Source organism: Ailuropoda melanoleuca, chromosome 17 (assembly GCF_002007445.2).
Source record: "Ailuropoda melanoleuca isolate Jingjing chromosome 17, ASM200744v2, whole genome shotgun sequence".
Classification (NCBI taxonomy): domain Eukaryota; kingdom Metazoa; phylum Chordata; class Mammalia; order Carnivora; family Ursidae; genus Ailuropoda; species Ailuropoda melanoleuca.
Window position 1 is genome coordinate 562,368 of NC_048234.1, and position 24,518 is coordinate 586,885.

Sequence of the window (24,518 nt, forward strand, 5' to 3'; positions counted from 1 at the left end):
ATATTTACAGCGTATGTTAAGATCTGGCGAAGCTTGTTACCCTCCACTCTTCTTCATAATCTTCCCCCCGTCCTGCCCCCGCTCTAGGGGTTCTCACAAACTTTTCATAAGAATTTCTGAATCAGCTTCTCTAGTTCCAAAAACAACCTGGCCAGCGTTTACCTCTCCGGCCATCTCCTGCCGCTCTCCCTCCCTCCCCAGGGTTTCCTGGCCTCCGCACTGTTGGTGTTTGGGGCTGGAACAATTCTCTGCTGTCGGGAGCTCTTCTGTGCATTGTGAGATAGTCAATAGCGTCTTGGCCTCTTCTCGCCGGATGCCAAGAGCAGCCCTGCACCCCCACCCCCGCCGTGGCTCCAGGCGGTGCCAAGTGTCTGGGAACTGAGGACTCACCCTTGCCTGGCCTGGCTGTGCCGGACTCCTCGCTGCCCCCAGAGCCGGTGGGATACACCCCTGCCCCACTCCCTCTGACTCTGGTCGTCCTGCGGCATACGGCGTAATTCACTCCTGAAGTTCCCTCTTCCATCCGTCTGTCCCCCAGCTTCAGGAGGTAGCCTCGCGAGGACAGCAGGGTTTTTGACTGTTGACTCCCGTGTCCCCTGTGCCTGGACCATGCCTGGTGCATAGTGTAGGATGACTCGCTGGGTTTTTTTTTTTTTTCCATTCAATAGTTAGTTTTGTTTAAATTAGGTAAACGAGGGGCACTGAACCTTCAGCTCAGGTCATGATCCCGGGGTCCTGGGATAGAGCCCCGCATCAGGGCTCCCTGCTCAGCGGGAAGTCTGCTTCTTCCTCTCCCCCTGCACCTGCTCTCTCTCTCTCTCAAATAAATCAACTGAGGGTGACCTTGGGCTGGGCCTGGGGCCCCTGTGGTCCTGACAGGTGCCCTCAGGGGAACTGCCAAGCAGGAGGTCCCAGGAGAGGCAGTGACGATGGCCCGGGGCTCTCAGAACTGTGGAAAGGTCCTCGTGGCCCTCACGGGCCAGGAACCACCCCGGGAGGAGGGGCCAGCACTCTGCCGTGGCTGAGCCTGGCCTCCCCCCGCTCCCACCCTGCAGGCCTGGGCATGTGTGCAGCACCCAGTGGGGGACAGGCCATCCAGGAGGGTCTGGGGGAAACGGAGAAAGGGAAGGTGGCTCTCCTCTAACACCCCTACCCCACTGGACGGTCTGATCTGTCCCTGGCAGCTGCCCCACTGCCATTAGGTTGGGGAACCAGCCGAAAAAGCAAAGGTCACTCGCAGGGAGCTCAGAGATGAGCCCCTGGGTCTCTGGAGAGGCCACGTGCCAGGCCCAGCCCAAGGTCACCCTCACCATGGCCAAGGCAACTCCAGATGGGTCTGAAGCTGTGACCTGGGGCCACCCCAGGCAGGGATAAGACCCACAGAAGCACAAAGCTCCAAAAAGATTACATAAAACAAGCTGATGCTTGGGGGGAGCAGAGGCTCGACCGTGGGCCCCTGTCTGTCCTGCCCCCAGCCGGGCCTTCCCTGGGCCCAGGGCCTCCCTCCAGGGCCCCAGTGGCCTTGGCAGAGCCGGAGCTGGGAGACCGGCTTCCAGGGGCCGGGGGCTCCTGCCCACGGCGGGCTCTGCGGCGTCCGCGGTTGGCCACTTGACATTTATAGCTCCGGTGCTACTCAGCGTACTGTCCCTGCGGTGGGGCCTGGCTCTCGAGAAAGCACCATTGTGGTGAGCCAGGCGCTGGCCACAGCCCCAAGCCTGAGCTGGGAGGGAGGCCCAGCGCCCACCGAGGGCTTGCCCGGGCCCTTCTAGAACCTGGCTAGTAGCTGCGGAAGCTGCCGGGATGGTGGGGGGCTCCTGGGATCCCCGGCCCGACAGGCCCCCCACGGGGAGTAGGGAGCACCCTCGGCCCTCCCTCCTCGTGGAGCTCTGGGCCTGGGGGCTGGTGCAGTGGTGAGGGCTCGTGAAAGGGCTGGACGGCCATGGACCTCGGGGAGCACACGCAGCCCCACATCCCAAGTGCAATCCCCCCTCCCCGCCCTGTGCTCTCCCTGCTGCCTGGTGTGACCTTCACACACGCAGGGTCTCCATCTGGCCAGGGAGGGCTCTGTGTCTGGGAGAGGTTTAGGAGCAGAGGTGGGCTGGGGGACCCAGAGGAGCCAAGCCAGACATGATTCACTGTCCCATGTGGACTGGAGTTGTCCGGAAAGGGAGGGGGGCCTGCTGGCCTGACAGAGACTGGGGCAGGGCCTGGCTCCCCTGTATCCAGCCGCTGCGCTGCTCTGCTGTGGCTCAGGGAAGGGGCCACCGAGTCACAGCCAGACTCCCTGCCCTGCCCGCCCCCCCAGGACCCAGGGTCCTGACTCCAGCCCTCCCCGCCCCCCACCGGACCCATGGTCCTGACTGGCTCACTCCTCCCCCACCCCTGCTCCCAGACCCAAGGACCCTGATTCTTGCCTGCACCCCCTGCCTCCACCCCTAGGAAGCAAGGGCCCTGACTTTGGTGCTCTGTGTCCACCCACCCACCCAAGGACTCATTGCCCTGAGACTCTGTCCTGCCCCTCCCCCACCCACCTTCAGGACCTGGGGCCCTGACTCTTTGAGAATTCTGGGATTAGAAGGGCAGGTCTGGGAGGAGGAGAGGAGGGGAGGAGGGGAGGGAGGCTGGGAGGAGGGAGGGACGGAGGGAGTCTGGGGCCAGGCACGAGACAGGCCTCTGGGGCGTCTGGACGCTCACACCCTACAATCCAGGGAAACCCCAGAGAGCAATCAGGGGAGAGGATGGGGGCAGGTAGAGCGCTGATTATGGGGTGGGGAGTGGAGGGGACCTGTGGGAAGGCAGGGCCCACCTTGGGGAGGTGAGGCCGGAAGACAGCTACCTAAAAATGGAGCTGATGTTCCTATAAATAGAACACCTTTGGGGTGTGTTTCTTTTTTAGAGTGAAGATTTATTTCAGCGCTCCCATCTTTAGCACACAGCCCCGGGCCGCCGGCCCCCCGTGGTGGTTTCAGCCCGGCGACAAGGGCCGCTGGCTGGCTCAGGCCAGGCTGTCCCTAATCTGAGTGTCCGACAGGAGGAACAGCCCAGTGCCACATTTACGGGCCCCTGCGAGATGCCCGAGAGATGGGGTCACAGGAAGGAATCGGGCTCTGTCCCTGTCCTCCAGGCTGTACCAGAGGAAACAGCCCGCGGCAGCCTGGGTGGGGGGGCGTGCTCGCTCCATCAGCGTCAATCAGCAGAGTGTTGAAGGACGAGTAATTTTGCAGATTCTCTTCTTTCTTTCTCTTTCTTCCCCTTTCCTTCCCTTCCCTCCCCTCCCCTCCCCCTCTCCCTCCCTCCCTCCTTCTTCCTCCTTCCTTCCTTCCTTCCTTCCTTCCTTCCTTCCTTCCTTCCTTCTTCTTCTTTCTTTCTTTCTCAAACAGTTGAACCTGCTATGTGCCAGATATCAGACTAGTGAGAAAGAGACAGACACAGCCCCTGCCCTGAGAATTCTGGTAGAGAGTCCTGTGAACGGCGGCGTGCAAGCCGGGTTGGAGGCGGGAGAAGGGAGCCGTCAGTCCGGGCATCGGCTGGCTCGCGCTGGGGCCTGGCGGAGGAGAGCTGCGTGCCTCGGCCGTGGGACCACCAAGTGGCAGCCAGGAGGATGACCCGCTGTTTTGGGCTGCCGTGGATGAGCGGTGTAGTGGGGGTGGGGCACCCAGTCCTTCGTGCAGGACCCTCCCATGTCTCTGGGCTCCACTGCCTCGTGTCTGAGGTGGATTTATGGCACCATGGTTGCTCCTGCGGGCAGGGCGATGGGAGGGGACAAGGTGTGCCCGCGAAGGGCCAGACCTTCAGCTGACTGACGGGAGCTGTTCCATCTCCCACAGGGCGACGGGACGCAGGACAGCGTGGGGGCCATGCGGAGGGACAGTGGTGCGGCTGCGGGTCTGCGAGCAGGGGCTCAATCCCACTCGTGCTCCGCCAGGGGGGTCTTTGTGGGGCTGACAAGTGCCGTTCCCGGGTGGGTCCCAGGACAAAGAGGGGTGCATCTCACTGGGGGTCCCAGGGGCTGTGTGTGTACACCTGGCGCTCTGTGCTCCTGTGAGTTTTCCCTCCTCTTTTCTGAATGGGGCCCCTTTAGGCGATGCCAGCCTGTCTGTGACAACAGTCCTCTCTGACCCTGGGACCCTGGTCAGGGCCGGAGGCAGAGCAGCATTCAGGAACCTTCTAGAGGGCAGAGGAGGAGATCAGCCTGACCAGGGCAGCTGGCCTGCTCCAAGGGCAGTGTCCCCCAGCTCCCCAGGCCCCTGGCTCGGGCCTGAGGTGGAGGCCGGGCAAAGCCGCCACGTCCCAGGGGCTCGCAAGCATCGGTGGTCTCCCCGGAGCCGGTGCTGACTTGGCCTTCGCGCAGCCGCCGGAAGCAGCTCCAACAAGACCGGCCCCGTGAAAGGCCCGTTACCTGCCAGGGCTTGGCGTTCAAAATAGAATCCTGAGGAGCCGCAAAGCCTTTAATTCAATGTGTCCCAACAGCGGGTCGGTGTGGGGGTAACTATTACCCAGCTTACTCCGGGGCTATAATCACGGAGTCAGGATGAAAAATTACAGGCATTGTGTGGGCTTGTTTTAAATATAACGTAATCCATACCGTCCTCTCTCTTATTTGCTAGATTTGAAGGGGAGTCTCTGGCAGTTGGCACAGGCAGTGCCTGACGTGTAGCACAGAAAAGTGGCCCTTGCTCCGTGAGTGGGGCACGGCGGGAGGCTCCCCAGACCCCCGACGTCCCTCCTGCCCACGGCCCGCAGCCCACAGCCGCTCGCAGGGTCGGCGCGGGCGCGGCTCGGCTCCAAGCGGCGTGTGCGCCCGGGCAGGTGCCAGATGCGTGGGCTCAGCCCCCGAGCTGCTGTCGGCGGTCGTGAGGAGGAAGCCGTGCACCCAGGGGCAACCCCGGGGCCACCCCGCTGTGCCCCCTTGCCCTCTGCAACCCTCAGCTGACCCTGTAAACGGAAGCACTGCCTTTCAAATCAGCAGGCGTTCTCGGACGTTATGTGTCTTGGTGTAGTCGTGTGTGGGGAGGCGGCCACGCGCCGGGCCTGCCTTTCTGGAAAGCAGAAAAGAATCACGCACGTATTCCTCTGGGTGGGAATCTCACCTGAGGGAAAGAGCCCAGTGTGGACACGGGTTTGTGCTTAAAATATGCTGACTCTGGTGTGTTTTCATACGCTGGGAAAACCAGACGCTANTATGCTGGGAAAACCAGACGCTTAAACGCACCACATTTGGGGGACGGTCAGTCTTCACGGCGTGTCCACGCAGAACCTTTAATGTAGTCATTGCACGTGCTGACCAAGGGTGTCTCATCGTGCCAGAAATGCGCGTCATGCAGCCTGAACGCGGCAGACAGAATCGCACGTGCCACAGGCGCTCGGTGACCACAGATGTGTGACGACCACAGGGGGAAGTCTGCGCGAGGACACACGATAGCAGCGATCACTCGTGAACGTGTAGGGTTCAATTCCATTTCTATTGTTTCCCCTAGTTTCCAAATATTTTTTTTTAAAGATTTTATTTATTTATTTGACAGAGATAGAGACAGCCAGCGAGAGAGGGAACACAAGCAGGGGGAGTGGGAGAGGAAGAAGCAGGTTCCTAGTGGAGGAGCCTGATGTGGGGCTCGATCCCATAACGCCCGGATCACGCCTTGAGCCGAAGGCAGACGCTTAACCGCTGCGCCCCCCAGGCGCCCCCCAAATATTTTGTATCTAGTGAAATAACCTTAAAAGAGCCGGGCGTTAAAAGTATTACATATAAGAGGGCAGGACTTGCCGTCTGGGCTCCCGTCTGGCTTTTAACAGGCCGTCCGTGGGGTCTGCGAGGTGACCCCAGGGACCAGCAGTGCCTGGAATCAGAGATTTACTGACCGTGGGGCTTCACCAAATGCATCCGTGGAAATCAGCTATCTTTCTCAGATCTTCCCAAGTGCCACTGGAAGTGAGGGGGCAGCCACAAGCCCTGCTCCGTCCCGGCCACGCCATGGAGTGCCAATGACCCCCGACCCAGCTGGGGCCCAGCAGGCTTCCTGCCTGAGAGCTGAGCTTTCCCGCCACTTTGGGAAAGGGGCTCATCAGAGCAGGAAGACCCCTCTGCTGTCCACACCCCTGGGCTTTGGCGACCCCACTCACTGGCTCTGTTAAACCACACATCCCCAGCTGCCAGGACACGGGGGCCCATCTGGCGAGCCGTGGCGAGGGGTGGGGAGGGACAGCGCCTCCCTGGTGAGGGTCACTGAAGGACAGCCGGGTCACTCCCAGCCACTTCTCGGGAGGTCAGCCCAGATGAGGCCACCTGCTGAGATGAGACTGGGAGGGAGTCCGCAGAGGCCAACGGCCAATGTCCGGGTCTAGCTGGCAGCTTGTCAGGGCCGGTGCAGGACCTCCGAGAACCAGCCACATGCCTGCCCCATTAGCCGCGGCGGACGGAGGGGATTCAGAAGCTAAAGGCCGAGAGGTGGAGTGGGACAGAGGGACCCCGTGCCTGCGTCACAGAAGCAGCCTCCGACAGGAGTGGGCGACAGAGAGCAGGCCAGCCACGGATATCCCGCTGTAACGGGGAAACGCCAGGAGAGCAGCCTGGCGAGCCGTTTTGCACCCCCTAAATTAGCACACGCTGAGGAAATGATAACGTCTCACCCTTAAACACAGCGCCCGGGGCCCGTCAATTAGCACAGCCTGTCAGGGAGGACACTGAGCAACCCCGCTCCAGGGCTGGCCAAACGTTCATCCCTTTTGTCGAGGTAATTCCACCCCTGGGAACGTGCTGGGAGTCGAGAACTCAGCGGAGACGTGACAGATTTGTGTGTAAGAGATGATGAGTGCCACGTGAACCCTCATGTCCAAGGCGCTGCAGTGTGGCTGCTGTGAATATGTTTTAAAAATAGGGACTGTGAGGACCATATAGTCACATTTAGGGATCCTTGCAATACGTGAAAGCAAGCAGAAAATAAAACTATCTACATAAGAAAATTAATAATTACGTAAGGCAGCCGCAGGGATGTTTGGGCGGCCCCACCCTTGCTGGTGAGCCGTGTCCCCGACGCCCTGCTGGCCATACAGACGCTCCTGTCTTCCCGAGGGGTCTGCCCTGCCGCTCCCTGTCTGGAGTGTTCTAACCAAGGAGCCTAAGCCACAGACCTCAGCCTGGTGGAGACACAGGCCCAGCCACGCCTGCCCACCTGGCCGGCCCACTCCAGGGGCCCCAGAGAGGCTGGGTGATGCCGGCTGAGTCATTCCAACATCACACCTCAAGGAGCCGAACCAGAGCAGATACAGTGGGGCTGGGTCTTGGGCTGAGAAAAGCGATAAAGTGATTCTGAAGGCTCTGAGTGTCTTGCTGTTTGCAAGCCCAGCCATGTGCGGGGGCCAGCTGAAGTCTGGGCTCCCGGCTGGAGCCTCAGGGGGCCAAGGCAATTTATCACGGGCTGAGCAGGAAGGGAGGAAGGACGGGGTCACCCTTGTGGCGCACCCCCACAGCGGGCACTGGTGGGAATCTGAATCCTGCAGCCGTGTTCCCCAGGTCCTGGCCCGGAGTGGGGCTCCGTGGGGAGCCAGAAGGGCATGACTGAACACGTACCCCCTCGAACAGTTCTGCCTTTATTCAGAGTCTGTCTGCCCTTCCCCGATGTGCCCGTAATGGTGCTCTGGGGAAGCTGTTCCCCTCAAGCCTGCCCCGCTCGTGCCCTGCGTCTCAGGGGCCAGGAACACGGGGTGACCAAGCCCATGTCTGCACAGACCGAACCTTGTTCATTCGGTCCGTGCGTGCTCACGGGACACAAAGAGGCTTTATGATAGTCCCAGCTCTTGATGTGCTTTCAAGCTCACGGGAGACACGGGGGCACACAGGGAAGCATCGTCCAAGGGGCAGTAACACGGGTGCGGCGGCAGCGGGGCGTGGGAACACCTCGGGGACGGGCTTGGTGGGGGGGCGGCGGCGGTCTGGGCAGGGCTCCTGGGGCAGGGCCTTGGGGACAGGCAGTGTGTCACCTGGCAGAAGGGGCGTCAGAGCACCAGGGGCCAGCGCCAGGGTCCACCGAGGCTCTCACCGGGCGATTCAGCGGACGGCCCCTTGGCACCAGGCAATCAGGTGCAGACGCCCCCAGCTCAGCACCTGCCAATCGCGTACAGACGCCCCAGCTCAGCGCGAGCCAATCCGACACAGAGCACGGTCCCCGTCTGGGGGTAAACTGCTGAGGGTCCTGAAATGCATCCCGACCATTCATTCATTCATTCACTCATTCACACCGCAGACACGGTTGCACGCCTGCTCCGTGTCAGCACCGGTACAGGTCTCTGGGGGTATCGTGACAAACGAGTCAGGGTCCTCGCTCTCCCAGTGGGGACCACAGACAGCAAGCAAGCAACAAACGAAATCGCTTTGTGCTAAGAGCAGTGGACAGACACATAATAAGGGTTAGGGGAGAAGAGTGTCAGAGGTGGGGGGCGAGGGGGTATTTAATCAGTAAGATCAATATTCACTTTGATGCCTGGATGATGGGAAGAGGCAGATCCCTGAAAACTCTGGGGAAGAAGGCTCCAGGCGGGGTCTGTGGAAAGCGCGCAGGCACGGAGGCAGGAATGAACCTGGAGGCCAGCAAGGTGGGAAAGGGCGGCAGTGGCGGGGACGCGGCAAAGAGACCGCGGGGACCCCCAGTCCCAGTCCTGGTGCTGGCTCCCGGCCTCCGGGGTTACAGCATCTCCCGCGCCTCGCCCAGGCTCCCGCCTGGAGTGCAAGGTCCCAGGACTAGATCCAGACCCGGTACACACGAGGGGCCGGGCAGCAGCCTCGTCCCGCAGAGCCCGCTGGGTCAGACGGGGACAAACCCTCACAAACACCCGGCCCAGCGGCCTCCTTGGTTCTACCGAGCCCCGTGCCCGTCTCCTCCCGTGGTTCCTCCAGGGCGGGGCGGGCCGCAGAGCCTGTGCTGACCAGGAGTGAGCCCAGGACTTGAGGGACACAGTCTGGGCAGCACTTTGGAGATGGGCCAGAAGACAGGAAGGAGGCGGGCGGGGAAGGGGACGCCCTGCTCGAGGGCAGCCTCCCTGGGCTGGCTGCGGTCGGGCCGTGGACGCACCTGCATGGTCACTGTGGGAAGAAGTCAGGTGACGCAGCTGGGCAGAGGGCACCGAGGACAGGCAGGCAGAGGAGCGAGGGAATATGGCCCAGGTTACGGTGGGAAGGCAGGACAGGAGGCAGATGGGCTAGTTTTGTTGAAAAGAAGATGTGAATCCAGGGCGTCGAGGACAGGCAGGCCTGGTGCTCAGCAGGGCCTGGGTGGGGGGCCGTCTCACCAGGGAGCAGCTGCTGCTGTGACTGTGGGGGGCGGGGGTAGAGAGCACAAATGAGATAGGGGTTCTGGGGAGCCGACATCCGGGGCTGGGGTGGGACAGGGAGCAGTTGGAGGAGACCAGAGGAGGAATATCTGGGGGCCCCCTGGTGTGAGATGCCATGGATCGGTGGGAGAGGGTAGGCTGTGGGCGGCCTCTGGGTCTGGCGGGGGCGGGGGCCAGGGTGGTGAGGACCTCGGGAGGGGGCAGTTCAGCAGTGAGCTGACATGGGGAGATGGGGAGATGCCCCCGGAGACATGGGGCATCTTTGTGGACCGAAGGGAGGGAGCAGGAGGAGAGGTGGAGGGCCCCGCACGCTGCACGTCTTCTTGCTCTCAAGCCTCATCTTCTCGCCCTCAAGCGTCCTGGGCAGCAGCAGTCTCTTCCCCAGGGCTGGTCCAGCCTCGTCTGTCCGTGCTGCGCGAGGAGGCGCTCACCGCCGTGTAGAGGGCAGGCGTGTAGCCTTGCCCATCGCGGGCGGCCCAACCGTGAGGCAGGTCTTCCTTGCAGACCTGACCCAGACGCGGTGGCATTTCAGTGACGCTGGCTTTCTTCGCTCGCATGTGGGTCTTACAATAAACTTTAGAAGTGCTTCCTTCTCTTAAGCCTGCATGCATCTGGTAGCTTCGCACCCTGAGCCTCCCGTCCTGCTCTCGGGGCTTCTTCTGACCAAGACAGACAGCACTTCCAGGAGCAGAAGGAAGTGGTGCTCTTGCCCTCCTGACGGCCCCCGGGGTTTCTCCCGGACACACCGCACCCCACTGCCCTGCAAAACACACAGGACGCGCGGAGCAGTCACTGCCTCTTGCTCTGGTGCCCGCGGGAGTGGGCAGCGAGGGCACACGCTCTGCAGCCAGCCCCGCTCTGCACCCTGGCTCAGCTCCTTCCTAGCCGGTGCCCCGGGGAAGTCACTTAACCTCTCGGTGCCCCCGTGTCCTGACCTGCCCCCTGCGTTCAGCCCCGCTCTGCACCCCGGCTCAGCTCCTGCCTAGCCGGTGCCCCGGGGAAGTCACTTAACCTCTCGGTGCCCCCGTGTCCTGACCTGCCCCCTGCGTTCAGCCCCATCCATATCATGGCCTCTTCTGCAAGGGGACGAGAAACATGAGAACCCTCTCTAAACCAGTGTGGGTGTGGCCCAAGATGATGCTCTGAGTTTCTAAGATGAACGTGGCAGGGCCCCAACCTACGTCCCAGGACCTTGGTCTGACAGCGGCTAGCCCAGGGTGTTCTGAAGTCCCGAGACAGTCCAGTCTGGGCTTGTGTCACAGCCCCCGGAGAGCACCCTGCTGCAGGAAGACCCGTGCCTGGGAGGTCTCGGTCCCTCGGTCCCTCGGGAGGGGGTCAGCCCAAGGCAAGACAGCTGGACTTTCAGTTGGCCACTGTGACGTCAGGCCTGGCCTGAGGCCACCTGCCGCTCCTGCAGCTCAGGACCAGCCTCGGCTGCTGTGCAGGGACAGTCTGACCTCTGCTGTCCACTGTCGGCCATGACACAGACTTACAGCTGGTCGTGGACTCTGACGGGAGGGGCGCCCGAGCAGGGGACCTCAGACACCCTCTTCCTCCAGCCGTCCCGACAGTGACTCCCAGTCTGAACATGTTTTACACTGTGACGGGAGAGTTTCACAGAGAGATTCTTATCTTTACCGTGTGCCAGCACGCTGGTATGTTCTTTTTCTGTATGATTTCGTTAGTAAGAAAAATGCTGATTATAATCCTCAACACTGATGTCACAGTCCCAGGTGTTCTTCTGGAGTTCAGAAAACATTCCCCGAGTACACTAATGGAGCTCCTCGCGCCCCAAACTTCAGACCCCATTCAAACGTTGGGCCACACCCAAAGCCAACTATTGATGGAATCAGATTTTTTAAAAAAGATTTTATTTATTTATTTGAGAGGGGGAGCACGTGCACAAGCAGGGGGAGGGCAGGCAGAGGGAGAAGCAGGCTCCCCGCTGAGCAGGGAGCCCCATGTGGGACTCGATCCCAGGACCCTGGGATCATGACCTGAGCTGAAGGCAGACGCTTCAGCGACTGGGCCACTCAGGCGCCCCTGGAATTGGATTATGTTTTGTTCAAATCAATTCACTAAAACATGTTTAAGTGAAAAAAATATTTCAAGGAATCAGAGCCAAAAAAAATGCAAGCTTGATGAAAACTATACAACCACAGATCGCAAAGACACAATGAACCCCAAGGATGACAAACAGGAAGACCGTTCACCAGGCATGTCGTAATCCAGTTGTCTGGAACAAATGATGAAGACAGTAGGAGACGTCATGGAGACACCTTTGTGCAGAGGAGCAAAGATCAGGTCTGAGCAGCTTTCCTGCTGGAGGAAATGCAAGTCAGACGCAGAGAAATAACACTTTTAAAATACTGAGAGAAAAAGAAAAGAATTCTTTGTCCAGAAGAAAAATACATTTCAAACATGAAGACAGGGGCGCCTGGGTGGCTCAGTCGTTAAGCGTCTGCCTTCGGCTCAGGGCGTGACCCTGGAGTTCTGGGATCGAGCCCCATGTCAGGCTCTTCCGCTGGAAGCCTGGTTCTCNGGCTCAGGGCGTGACCCTGGAGTTCTGGGATCGAGCCCCATGTCAGGCTCTTCCGCTGGGAGCCTGGTTCTTCCTCTCCCACTCCCCCTGCTTGTGTTCCCTCTCTCACTGGTTGTCTCTCTCTCTGTCAAATGAAATAAATAAAATCTTAAAAAAAAATTAAAAACAAAACAAAACATGAGGACAAACTCAAACTTTACTGAAGGTACAAAAATGGACAGAATTCGGCACCAGCAAACCAGCGCTGGAGGGAACGACGGAGGAAGGGCTCCTGGGAGAAGGAAGGAAGTGCGAGCAGATGGGAATCCGCGTCTGCACAAGGAATGGGGTGTGCCATCCGCCAGCCCCGAGGACGCTGGGAGTCAATACGAAGGACCTTCAGGGGCTGTTACTTACGTTTCTTCCAAACATACTCGATGGCGAAAGGGTAAGTAAGCCAACGCAGGACAGGAGATGGTAGATTTCAACCCAACCGCGTCGATCGCTACAGAAAATACGAACTGTCTAAACATCTCAATTAAAAGGCAGAAATGATCACGTTGATCCAAGTACACGCCGAAAACAGCAAGTCCTCCTTAAATAGGAAGACGCAGACGGGTTGGAAGTGAAGGTGCGGAAAAGATGCACCATCCGAACGACGTTCAAGAGGAAGCTGGGGCCGCTGTGTTAAACTCAAATAAAAGAGATTCCAGAGCAGAGAATATTGCCCGGGGGGGGGGGGGAGACTGCCATCTCACGATGGTAAAGGGCCAATTTATCAAGAAGGCACGATGACGCGTGCGTACCTAATAACACCTTCAAACCGTAATGAGATGTTTTCGGAGCCTCTCGGGGATGACAGTGCCCTGTAGAACTCCGTAGGAATGTTACTCCTGTCTCTCTTCTTTTTCTGTTTTTAGCGGTGTCCACGGTGCCCCCTGTGAGTTAAACGTAGGGACCCCACACTCACCCTTACTTGGCTCTCAAACAAAACCGTGCTGGGAGGCCGTGAGCCGCATCTGTAAGAACCTCGGCTCCTGGCCAAACTATGTTTGGCTCCTGTGGGCCTCAGTTGTTCCATCTGTACAGTGAAGTTCAACGGTGATGGGAGTTTTTAGAGAGGGAGAGAGAGAATGTTCAGCAGGGTTCATGCCCAGCATAGAGCTAGACATGGGGCTCGATCGCACAACCCTGAGACCATGACCCAAGCCTAGATCAAGAGTCAGATGTCTAACCGACGGAGCCACCCAGGCGCCAACCCCCGAAAAAAGGTTTTTAAACAGTGAACTCCTTCTCCAGGCGGCAGCACGTGGAGGCCCCTAGAAGCTGGGTCTAGTACCAGGGCAGGTATTTGGGCCAGCCACCCGGGGAGTGGCAGAAATCCAGGGGGATCTCCCCGCGGGCTTGAGCCGGTGCCTCGCGGGACCCTCCCGTGGCTTGTGTGATCCTCCCGTGATGGGGCCTTCTACGAACGGCATTCCTTCTTTTTAAGTATTTTCAACACAGCCAACAGCAATACACGGATGCTGAGTCTTGAAAGCTGCTCCCGGCTTCTGGATAAACAGGTGGGGTATGAGGATGACAGGCGCTGACTCGCACACCTTTGGTTCCGAGCTAACCTGGTTGGCAAGAACCGAGGGCAAGTCATGGCTGTTACCTAGCTCCATACATCCGAGGGATTCGTGGTGGGGCCATTAAGGGCTTTCTCGGCAGGGGATGCCGTGCACTCCGCTGTCTCGTGCACACGCGGGACTCAGCCTCAGATGCCACGTCACCGATACGGAAGCATCGAAATGATGGCGGGTAGACGCCTCTTTAACACACGGGGTCACTTTAAAGCTGTGGAGTCGGATATGTCAAGCAGTAAATGTGACAAGTATCTCGTGACATCCTTTTCCTTCATGACTCCTGTCTTTTTTTTTTTTTTTGACACTTTCTTGCTCTGTGTATGTTTCTCTGGATCTCAGCTTTGACACACAGATAAATGAAATTGGGAGGCACAAACCTGCAAAATAACCCTTCTTATGGAATGAGTATAACAAACAGAAGGATGCTACCAGAAGCCTGTATCCTTCGTCTAGAAAGCAAGCCTTTGGGTTTTCCGCAGTAACCTTCCAACCAGTGTTCCAGGTGCTGCGTAAAAGGGAGTCAGAAGCAGGGATGCAGAAAGGTCTGGAAGGATATGCACCAGGCTGCTGACATTAATTATTTCCACAGGATGGAATGGAAAGGAATGATGACGAATTATTCAATTTTCCTTTACACATTTTCCAATTATTTCATGTTACATGTAACACGTTATCACCTCTGTAGTAAAAGCATTAATAAGAAACACTGCTAGAGCAAAGCGACTACTTTGTTCATTAAAAAACACACTGATTACAACAGTGTTCGTATATAATGTACAGTAATGTACATTGGCCAATGTGTGCTTGGAGCCATAATGTACATTAATGCCATGTTAAGAAGAATTAGTAAGCTCGCCAGAGACTAAATTCCAAAGTCTAATTACTAGTTTACAGCAGAAGTTTTATGAGTCAGGAACCTTCCGGTAGCCTCTGGGGTTTTATAACATTCCCCTGGCCTGAGCCCCTGTTCCACTGGGCAGCCCAGGGCACTGCCCGGTAATTAAATGGAGTCGCGTGGGTAATGATTTCTCGCAGTGCCTGGCTGGGGCTCGTGCTCCCCCTCTCCATGGGGTCCCGCAGAATCGAGGTCACTTACACCCTGCTAGATGGGACCGCCTGCCTTTCCTCTGGCGGTTAATATCCCATAAGTTGTTGGCAGGAGGGAGGTAAGGTCTCCCCGAGATCCACATCTCCCTCTCTGAGAGCCCCTGTCCTGACCTTTGGCAGAGCTCACTGCCTACCTCAACTCTCTCCCTCAGCAAATCCTGCTACGAAGTGGGGGGGGGGCTGCCCCCCAGTGGACCATGCTCCAGCCTTTTAAAGCTGCTAGGATCTTCAGAATTTTCAACCTTGGGACTACGGATATTTTGAGCTGAGTGATCCTTTGTTGTCCGAGATGGGTGGGGGGACGACCTGCGCATCGTAGGACATTCAGAGCCATCCCTGGGCGCCACCCACCAGCTGCCAGTCACATCCACCCCCCACCACGGACGAAAATATCTCCAGACATTGCCAAGCACCCTCTGTGGGGCAGAAGTGCCCCAGGTGAGAACGAATGTTACCAGTTCAGAAGTTCTTCCGCCATCCCAGGAGGAACTGGGACTAGGGCAATGTGTTACTATCCATGCACCCCCACAAAAAACCCAAGACATGGACATTTGAGACCTTCCCAGGGCAGTTGTCTGTGAAAGCCAAGATTTGTGTGCCTCTCTAGTGCAAACTTTCTCCCTTGTTGCTGGCTGCCAGAAGACTACGGACAAGGAAATCCAGGCAGGTCCCTGTGGGGGGAGGTGGGGGAGAGGAGATGGGGTGTTTAGCTGGCTGGTACTCTCTGAAGAACATCTTACATTCATTCACGTGGCATAAAACAAAGAGACAGACTGGCAGGTGACACTCAGTCCCATGGCTTTAAATGCCATGTATGCACCTATGACCCCTCTCTTTATACTTTGAACCTTCTTCACCTCTCGTGGTTGCCAGCGCCGTGCACTCCACCGTCACTCAGCGTCTCATGTGGGTATCTTACAGGCATCATCCCAGCACGTGGCAGTACCATGCACCAAACTGCTTAGGTCCAAACTTGCAAGTCCTTCTTGATTCTCCTATTCCTTCCCCTCGCCTTCCAGAGCCATCTGCGAGGTCAGCCCTACCTCCAGGACATGTCCCTATCTGCTGTCTCTGTCTCTAGCTCCCCCTCTGCCCCTACTGTGAGCCACTATCATCTCCTACCGGACCTCTCTTGCTCCCTACATCAGGGTTTCCCTGGCCTCACACCACCGACACTTTGGGGAAGAGGATAGTCTTGTACACTGTAGGGTGTCCAGCAGTATCCCTGGGCTCATCCCACTAGACACCAGTCCTCACCACCACCCCTCACATTGCAACAAAAATGTCTCTAGATATTGCCGAATGTCCCCTGGGGAACAAAATCACCCCTGTTTGAGAACCACGGTCCTACACCCTGCACACAGCAGCCAGGGTATTTCTAAAAATGTGAACTGCATCACAGCACTCCCCTGCTGGAAACACGCCAATGTCTTCTCCTCAACTTTGTAACACGCAAGCTCCTTGCTGCGGCTTCCAAGTCTCTTCATGAACCCTAACCCTCCACCTCCTTCTCCAACGTCTCTCTTCTTACCATCCTGTCCCTCACTTGGCTCCAACCACACGGGTCTTCTTTCTGTTCCTTGAACATTCCAAGCTTGCTCCCACCCACCCTTTGCGCTGCTGTTCCCTCCGCCTAGACTGCACTCTCCCCAGATCCCTGCGTGGCTGACTGTTCACCCACACAACCCTCAGGTCAAACACCCCCTCATCAGCAAGGCCTTCCCTGACCCTTCTGTGTAAAGAACCCCCCGCCTCGCTTCCCTGTCTCATGACCTGCTTATTTCCCTCACAGCTGCTCAGCATAGTAGAAAACGCTCTTTCCATCATTGTCGTGGGCCCCTTGACCAGAGTGTGAGCTCCGGAGAGCTGGGCGCCCGTCTGCCCGGTCCACAGTGCCCAGCACAGAGTCCTCCCCTCCCCGTCCTGAGACCTTGGGCCAGGTTCCCTTCCGAGATTACTCTTCATTGTGGATGGTGTGGACCGTCACATGTCACTTTTAACTACATCTGACCTACAGTAAAACGTGTGTGGCTAGGGGGTACCATGTGCAGGGCTTAGCCTGAACAAAACAGCTGCCCGGTTTGAAACAAGAACAAAGGCCAGTTAGCGAATTAATGAAGGTCTGCGTCTTGCGCCCCCGCCCCCGGCGTTTTTGGTCGGCCGGTAATCCTTCCACTGGTCACGATTTCGGCTTGCTCCCTGTCCCCAAAGTTTGGGGCTGGGAAGGTTGGGGGGCCAACTCAACTGATGGAGTATCGCGGGCCTGAAAGCCTCTACTGCTGGCTTCGAGGACAGACGGTTCTCGGGTGCGGCCCCGGTCGCAGGGCGGCCCTGGGTGCAGCGCGGTGGATCGTGGGGGCCAGTCCCGACCCGCGGCCGGCGGGTCCGCGCACCTGCGCCCGGGTCGAGGTGGGGGCGTGTCCCCGCGGGTCCGTGCACCTGCGCCTGGGCCGCGGGCTACCTCCGGGTGAGGGGCGGGCTCTCTGAGCGCGGCAGGGGGCGGCCCCCCACAGGGAGACCCCCCCTGCGGCAGGGGGGCGTGTCCGCGCTGCAGGCACTCCCCGAGGCGCTCGGGACCCCCGAGGCTACGTCACAGGGTAAGGAGTGACGCCATGCCCGTTCCTTCATCGCAGGCACCAGGGCGGAGGCGCGGTGGGTATGCGGGGGCGGGGACCCGGTTCAACACGCAGGGGGTCAGTCCCTCGGGCGCTCAAGGCGCCCCAGCTCCGCCTCTCGCCCCTTAGGAGCCTGCGCGGGGCCGCAGACGGAGCCGGTGGGCGGGGCCTGAGCGGCCCCGCCCCGCCCCGCATCCCACACTGCCCCGCGACAGGAAGCGGGGCCACGACTTCCGGAACTTCCGGCAGTTGCTCGTTGGGCTGCTGGCGGCTCAGCGCCTTTGCTCGCGATGGCCGCGGCTGTCGCTATGGAGACAGGTAAGTAGGGCCCGGAGCCCCAGCAAACACAGCTACCCCGGGCCAGACACCTCCTCCCGCTGCCCCGGGGACTCCTGTCCGGCGTAACTCCGGCGGGGCTCCTGTCCGCGGCGCCCTCCTCACCTGCCGCGCAGATGCCGGCCCCTCCTGGCCTCCCGAACCCCAGGTCCCCGGGCCCCCGGCCAGGCCCCAGCGGGAAGACCCGCCTCCTCCTGGGTATTTTCCTGCGTCCCCGATGAGCTCGCTTAGGTCTGACATGTCGCCAGACCGTGTGCCGTTCTGCCTCCGACGTTTCTCGCACAGGCGCACGCTCGGTCGGCTCTTGTGCACCTTGCGTTCTAGACGTTTTCCTGATGGACGTAGCGCTCGCTTAGTTGTTGTAGAGCAGGAGGCATAGTTCTTAGCCTTCCCGCATTGGTCGCACGCTGTCCCAGGGCTGAATGTCCTGCCCCGTGGGTTTTCCTTCTCTTCAGAGAGGCTTCTAACCTGGTCTCGTGAATCAGGACTCTGCTTTCCCTAGATTTGTAAGGAAGGGTTATCTCCTCCCACACCTGACTTAGGGAAACCAGCCCATGCCCGTATTTCTGCAGAAATAACTCTCAGCAATACTCAAGTCTCTTTGCTGCCGTTTTCTTTCTGCAAACCAGGATTAGAGAGTGAGTTTTATTTTGGATGATTTTTGCTATCTTTCCTCCTAGATGATGCTGGAAATCGACTTCGGTTTCAGTTGGAGCTGGAATTTGTGCAGTGCTTAGCCAACCCCAATTACCTTAATTGTAAGTTGTTGAGCACTTTAATGAATTGGGTAGCTGTTAGGGATCTCTAACAGAAGAATTGCAATTCGTAATATCTGTTTTTAGATATACTCAGTCCAGTGGAATTACTGCCACACTTACACGGCACGTTTATGTGTGTGTGTGTGTGTGTTGAACAAACCAGGGCTTATGTTTTGAATTCAGTGTGTGTTGGTGGTGGGGAGGTTATCTAAGCAGATGCTTTATGTTAGGGGTCACGAATCAGTAGTCAAGAGTTGGTTTGCTCTACAGACTTTTTTTTCTTTTTTTTTATGCCTTTCAGTTCTTGCCCAAAGAGGTTACTTCAAAGACAAAGCTTTTGTTAATTATCTTAAGTACTTGCTTTACTGGAAAGAACCAGAATATGCCAAGTATCTAAAGTAAGTTTAATTTTTATAGTCCTATATATGTGTATAGTTTATTGTATTCCAGAACATTGTTTTTTAACAGATTTTCTTGTTTTACCTTGGAAAAAATATATTTTGAATCTCTCCTCTTCTTTTAGTTGCCTCCACCTTAATATCAGACATTCTCATTTCCAGCTTGGATTATTGCAGTGTCCACTCCCTGGTTATCCCTGCTTCTGCTCTTACCTTCCTCCTGGGTCCTCCCTCCCCCAAGCCAAACCAAGCAAAACAGTTTTCTACACAGAAGCCAACTTGATCTTTCAAAAATGTAAATTACGACGTGACCCTTTCTTGCTTAGAACCTTTCAATGGCTTCCCTTTGCCTGCAGAACAAAATCCTGTCTCTTCTCTTGGACTAAAGCCCTCTGTGATCTGGCTCTGTTTGTTTACTTTATCTTAAAATGTGTGTGTCGCTGGGGGTACCAAGTACAAGGCTTAGCATAAACAAAATAGCTGCTTGGTTTGAAACACAAACAAAGGCCAGTTAGTGAATTATTTTATCTCACTGAGTTTCTGACCCTAACGAACCTATAATCTTCATGAAAATTAAGAACATGGGGTACTTACAAGGAAGATTTTCTGGAGGAGGTGACCTTACCTGACATACCTCGGATATTGTGGGTTTGCTTCCAGACCACTGCAGTAAGGTGACTATTGCAGTAAAGTGAGCCAAATGAATTTTTTGGTTTCCAGTGCACTTGAAGGTTACGTTAACAGTACACTGCAGGCTATTAAGTGTGCAACAGTATTAAGTCAGTAAAAGGGCACATCAATTAAAAAATTTTGTTAAAAAATACTAACCATAGTCTGGTCTTTTAGGCAGTCATGATCACAGATCACCATGACAAATGTAATAATAATGAAAAGTCTGAAATGTGAGAATTATCAAAATGTGACAAAGACGTGAAGTGAGCAAATGTCGTTGGAAAAATGGTGCCTGTAGACTTGCTTGATGACGGGTTGCCACAAATCTTTAATTTGTAAACAAACCCCCCCCCAAAAAAAAACCCCAAATAAAGCAGTATGTCTGTAGCTGCTGTCTTTTTTTAGGGCCTCCTGTGTGCCAAGCACAAGGTTATTTAAACCTTGAACTCATAGCTCTTCTTTGTCTGAAGTAGGTAGTCAGAAAGCAATGGCGAAACTTCTCGTGTTTTGTTTTTTAAACACATTCGATAGGAAAATGATTCAGACTTGTCCTTTATTCAAGTCACTTTTTTGATCTGTGTCAACTGATTCACAAAGCCCACATACTTCTGCCTGCAGGACCCTTTGCCCCCTTACTGGTCCTTTATAAACAGTCACTTAATTAATAATCCAGAGAAAAGACTTTTCCTTAGATGTTGTGTGTATGTGCACACGGAGCCACAGGCACAGTTCAGTTCACGTCCCCCCCCCAGCATTGCTGGTTTGGCCGCCTGCACTCTGGAGGGGCCAGGTGAGTACCAGTGGCTCTGTTCAGGGACAGCCAATTCCACCGTTAGCTGGATGCTGGAAAGCTTGTCCTTACTTTGGGAGAGAATATATCCCTGTTAGCTTTAAGCCATGTTTCTGGTTTTGTCCCTGAATTCATCCAGACCCAATCTGTGCCCTCTGCAGGCACCTGCTCACGTTCAGGAGAGGTTGCAAGTTAGCCCCTGTGGGCATTCGGTCTGCACAGTGTCTGTGGAGGAACTGCCACCACTGAGACACTGGGAAGTCTCTTACAATGATCCAAACTCTGGAAGAGCCGAGAACTGCTAGTCCTGTGCTTCCAAGTTGGTGCCTGGCTGGCCTGAGGGCAGCCGCCATGTACAGACACCCATCCGCTCTGACCCGCTTCAGCGGGAGCCAGCACTCTCACCCGTGGGGTCTGTTTCTCTCTGCTCTTCTCAGCCCCCTTTCGCCACTTCTCAGGTGCCCTCCTTTGGGTGTTTTGCAATTGTCCCTTTCACTGCTCAGCCAGGAACTAAGTCCAGGCCTTCAGATGTGGTCAGGGTGGGCGGGAGCAGATGCATTTCTTTTCTTCCATAAGTGTAACTTGGGTTTACTTTTTTTTTGCAGGGGGCAAGGGGCAAGGAAGCACATTGCTTACTTGCCGAGAGTTTTATGTCCACTTGAACCCTTCGGTTCTTTTCTTTATCAGTGTTGTTAACTGAGTTCTTCATTTATGTCTTATTTACTTTTTAAAAATCTAAATTCAGAATTTTCCTTTTTTATTTTTTATTTCCTCGTGTTGGGTGATGCTGTAATTGTAGCTGATCAAAATCCGTTCTTGTTCTGTCATTTAATGTACTCTGAGCGTTGTCTTTTACAGGTTTGAGAAATGATCAGCGCAGGTCTAAGTTCCTTCTATTGACTAAATGGCACTTGAGACTCTTCTCTTGGCTGTCACATTAGTTTACTTGACAGATGAGGAAGCTATACCAGGGCCCCCAGCTGGCGAGTGGCAGAGCTGGTATTCAAACCAGGTGTTTTGTTTGTTTGTTTGTTTTTAGAGAATGGAGCAGGGGAGGAATGGGCAGAGGGAGAGAGAGTCTTAAGCAGACTCCATGCCCAGTGCAGAGCCCCACACGGGGCTCTATCTCCCAGCCCTGAGATCACAGCCTGAGCCGAAATCAAGAGTCAGATGCTTAACCGACTGAGCCACCAGGGAGCCTCTCAAACCCAGGTCTTTTTAACTACCGATGCCTTGTGGAAAGGGAAGAGCCAGGTGAGGTGTCAGCAGGGCATTTCAGGCATAGCTTCCAACAGCAACAAGCGACTGTATCTTTACTATCCTGGAAGCACGGCATTGGTATTGGGCCCTGCTCCTCAGTGTGGTCCTCAGGCCCGCAGCATCGCTGTGGGTCCGCGTTGGAGAGGTGAGTCTCGCGCCCTAGTAGCTGTTTGCATGCTTCAGCCATTTGTACACTGCTCGCTGTTTTGGCTCTGTGTGCTCTCTATATACGAGTTTTCATCCACTCACTTAGATTTTCTGTCTTTTCTGTTTGAAATAATGTCACTTAGAAAATAGCTGGAAAAATACTAAAGAGAATTACTATATATTCTTCACCCAGATATTGTAAATGTTCACATCTTCCTGGGAACATTAACATTAATATATTATCTAGTCTACAGACCTCATTCTGATTTTGTCCACTGGCTCATTCATGTCCTGTGTCTGGGACAGTATCCAGTCTAGGCCACTATGCTACATTTTGTCTTTGTGTCTTCTTAGCCTTTAATCTGAGTTTCTTGATACCTCTTTTTTTCCCCCTCCGTGAGTGTGACCCAGAAGTGATATTGTAGGCTTCTTGGTATATCTCATCAGGAATCCTAGAAGTCTGTGTGACCTACTACTGGAAGTGTTAACTTTGATCACTTGGTTGAGGTGGTGGTGCCAGGTTTCTCCAGATCAAGTTACTAGCTTTCCTTTGTATTTGTAAGTATCTTGTTAGGAAATACTTTGACTATATAAATACTTTGTTTCATATCATACTTTTACCCACTAACTTTAGCATCTATTGATACTTGCCTGAAACAATTTTTACTGTGATTTTCTAGCATTCTTTTTACATTTATTAGTTGTAATTTAGGTGTAAGGAAAGAACATCCTCTTATTCCCTATTTATTTATTCATTTAAAAGAGTTACATCCGCATGGACTCTTGGATTCTTATTTTTGTTTTTTGGATTATAATTATGTGTTTTCTTGCTCAAACGATTCCAGATTTGGCCATTAGGAGTCCCTTCAGATTGGCTTGTGAGTACTTGGGACATATCCCCGTAGTTTTTGGAGCACTTTACTTCCTGGCACTACATAATGTTCCCAGCTCATCTTGTACTTTCCCTGCCTTAGCCCTGGAGTCAGCCATTTCCCCCAAGGAACCCTGGAAAATGCTATTGAAAATCCACGCTTTGGACTTTGAGTGTGCTCATTGGTACCACAGTCATTGATTCTAGGCCCTCTTGGGCGCACACAGGCAAGAAGGTGTGTGTGTGTGTACCACACACCGTGTCGACTTCTGATATCTGTCTGTCTCTGTGTCTCTATGTGAAAAGCCAGGAGTTTATGCCGATGTTTTCAGTGGCAGCTCCAACACGCAGGGTCCATCCTCGCCTCCCGCATTCCTCGTAACTCCTTTTTGATGATCGGAAACTTGGCTCTCTACAGTATTTACTTACTCAGTTGCTCGGTGTTAGAGTGTCTGTGAAGCAATTCCTTGTGGAAGACTAGAACACAATATTCATGCCCAGTTCTTTGTAAAACGGACTCAATTTTGAATGAAAGTTGTCTTTACCACTATTGGTGGGAAACCAGTAGTTACCAGTTAAGCAGATAATTGCTAAAGTTAGAAAGTGTTCACGTTCCTCATCTTGGACGCCGCTAGGAGAGCATGGTCTGCCCCCAAAGTTTGGCTCTACTGTACCAGCTACTGCGGGGTTTCGGGCAGGTTATGTAGTCCTTCTGACTTCAGTTTATTCCCTTGTGAAAAGTTGGCTTCATGCTGACTTTGGAAGACTGGCTTCTCTGCAGAATCCGGAACCACTGAAGCCTGTACTGCCAAAGTGAGCCAAGTCGGTATTCTAGAAATGGTAGGCTACAGGAGCGTTTCTGAGTGAGTGGCTAGATGGGAGCTGGGCGTTACCGACCCAGCTGCTGTCGACGCCTCACTTGTGACCCTGGCGCAGGTACCCTCAGTGTCTGCACATGTTGGAGCTGCTGCAGTACGAGCACTTCCGCAAGGAGCTGGTGAACGCGCAGTGCGCCAAGTTCATCGACGAGCAGCAGATCCTGCACTGGCAGCACTACTCGCGGAAGCGGATGCGCCTTCAGCAGGCGCTGGCCGAGCAGCAGCAGCACAGCAACGCCGCCGGGAAGTGAGGGCCCCGCGGGCCACGCCAGGCCCTCCAGACGCGGACGTCCTGCTCTTGTGCCGTGAACATGGACTCTCTCCAGCTGCCTTTGTGGGGTAGCACCTAGAACCTTCAGTGTGCTATTTCATCCAACTGACTTTTTATTGTTAATAGGTTACTTCTGTCAAACCAGAATTTGTTGTACTTTGGTTTCCCTGTGGATTTGTAAATTATTATTAGTACTTAACCAACTGAATAAAAACAGAAATGTGAGGTGCTTTAAACCAGTTTGAGGATGCCGTGAGGGATGGGGTAAGGGGAGGGCCGCCACAGGTCTCAGACTCTAAGCCTACCTCTGTTCCTCATGTATGGTGGGCCTGGGCAAGTCCTCCTCGGACCGTCCTGTCCTTCAGATGAGCTGCCCTACCCTCTTACCTACAGAATGAGAGGAAGGGAGTCAGCAGGACCTGCAGGAAGGACTTACCTGTATCACCACTTGCCGTGCAAGAAGGCTTCAAGGAACGGTCGTGGGTAGGTCACTGACCTAGTGACGGCAGGGAGAAGATGGGTGGTGAACTTCTAATTGGACTCTTGACCTTGGACTAAAATAAAGATGACGGGCCTCGGGTGTGTGTGATCAGCCAGCACCGCTGACATTTACACGGCAGGTCCGATGGTATGTGCGTCGTCCCGGTCCCGTTTCACTTGCGGAACCAGCCTTGTCCATAAAGGAGGAAACTGAAGTGTACACAGGTTAAGAAACTTGTCTACGGGGGCGCCTGGGTGGCACAGCGGTTACGCGTCTGCCTTCGGCTCAGGGCGTGATCCCGGCGTTGTGGGATCGAGCCATGTCAGGCTCCTCCGCTATGAGCCTGCTTCTTCCTCTCCCACTCCCCTTGCTTCTGTTCCTTCTCTCTCTGGGTGTCTCTATCTCTGTCAAATAAAAAAAAAAAAAAAATCTTTAAAAAAAAGAAACTTGTCTACGGTCAC

The 24,518-nt window shown here is 55.3% G+C and overlaps 1 protein-coding gene across 1 annotated transcript; it reads left to right on the forward strand.

The window, feature by feature from the left end:
• The first annotated feature begins 17,410 nt into the window (after positions 1-17,410).
• Positions 17,411-23,812, forward strand: MED31 (mediator complex subunit 31). The gene is made up of 4 exons (XM_011236067.3): positions 17,411-17,513; positions 18,212-18,289; positions 18,591-18,687; positions 23,364-23,812. The coding sequence occupies exons 1-4, from the start codon at positions 17,486-17,488 to the stop codon at positions 23,554-23,556; spliced, it is 396 nt and encodes a 131-aa protein (XP_011234369.2). The 5' UTR covers positions 17,411-17,485; the 3' UTR covers positions 23,557-23,812.
• The last annotated feature ends 706 nt before the right edge of the window (positions 23,813-24,518 follow it).

Bases quoted from the DNA above. Each gene is read 5' to 3' on its own strand.
- MED31 (XM_011236067.3), top strand. From the start codon at position 17,486: ATGGCCGCGGCTGTCGCTATGGAGACAG. The intron at 17,514-18,211 runs GTAAGTAGGGCC...CTTTCCTCCTAG, and splicing joins GGCTGTCGCTATGGAGACAG to ATGATGCTGGAAATCGACTT. The intron at 18,688-23,363 runs GTAAGTTTAATT...ACCCTGGCGCAG, and splicing joins GAATATGCCAAGTATCTAAA to GTACCCTCAGTGTCTGCACA.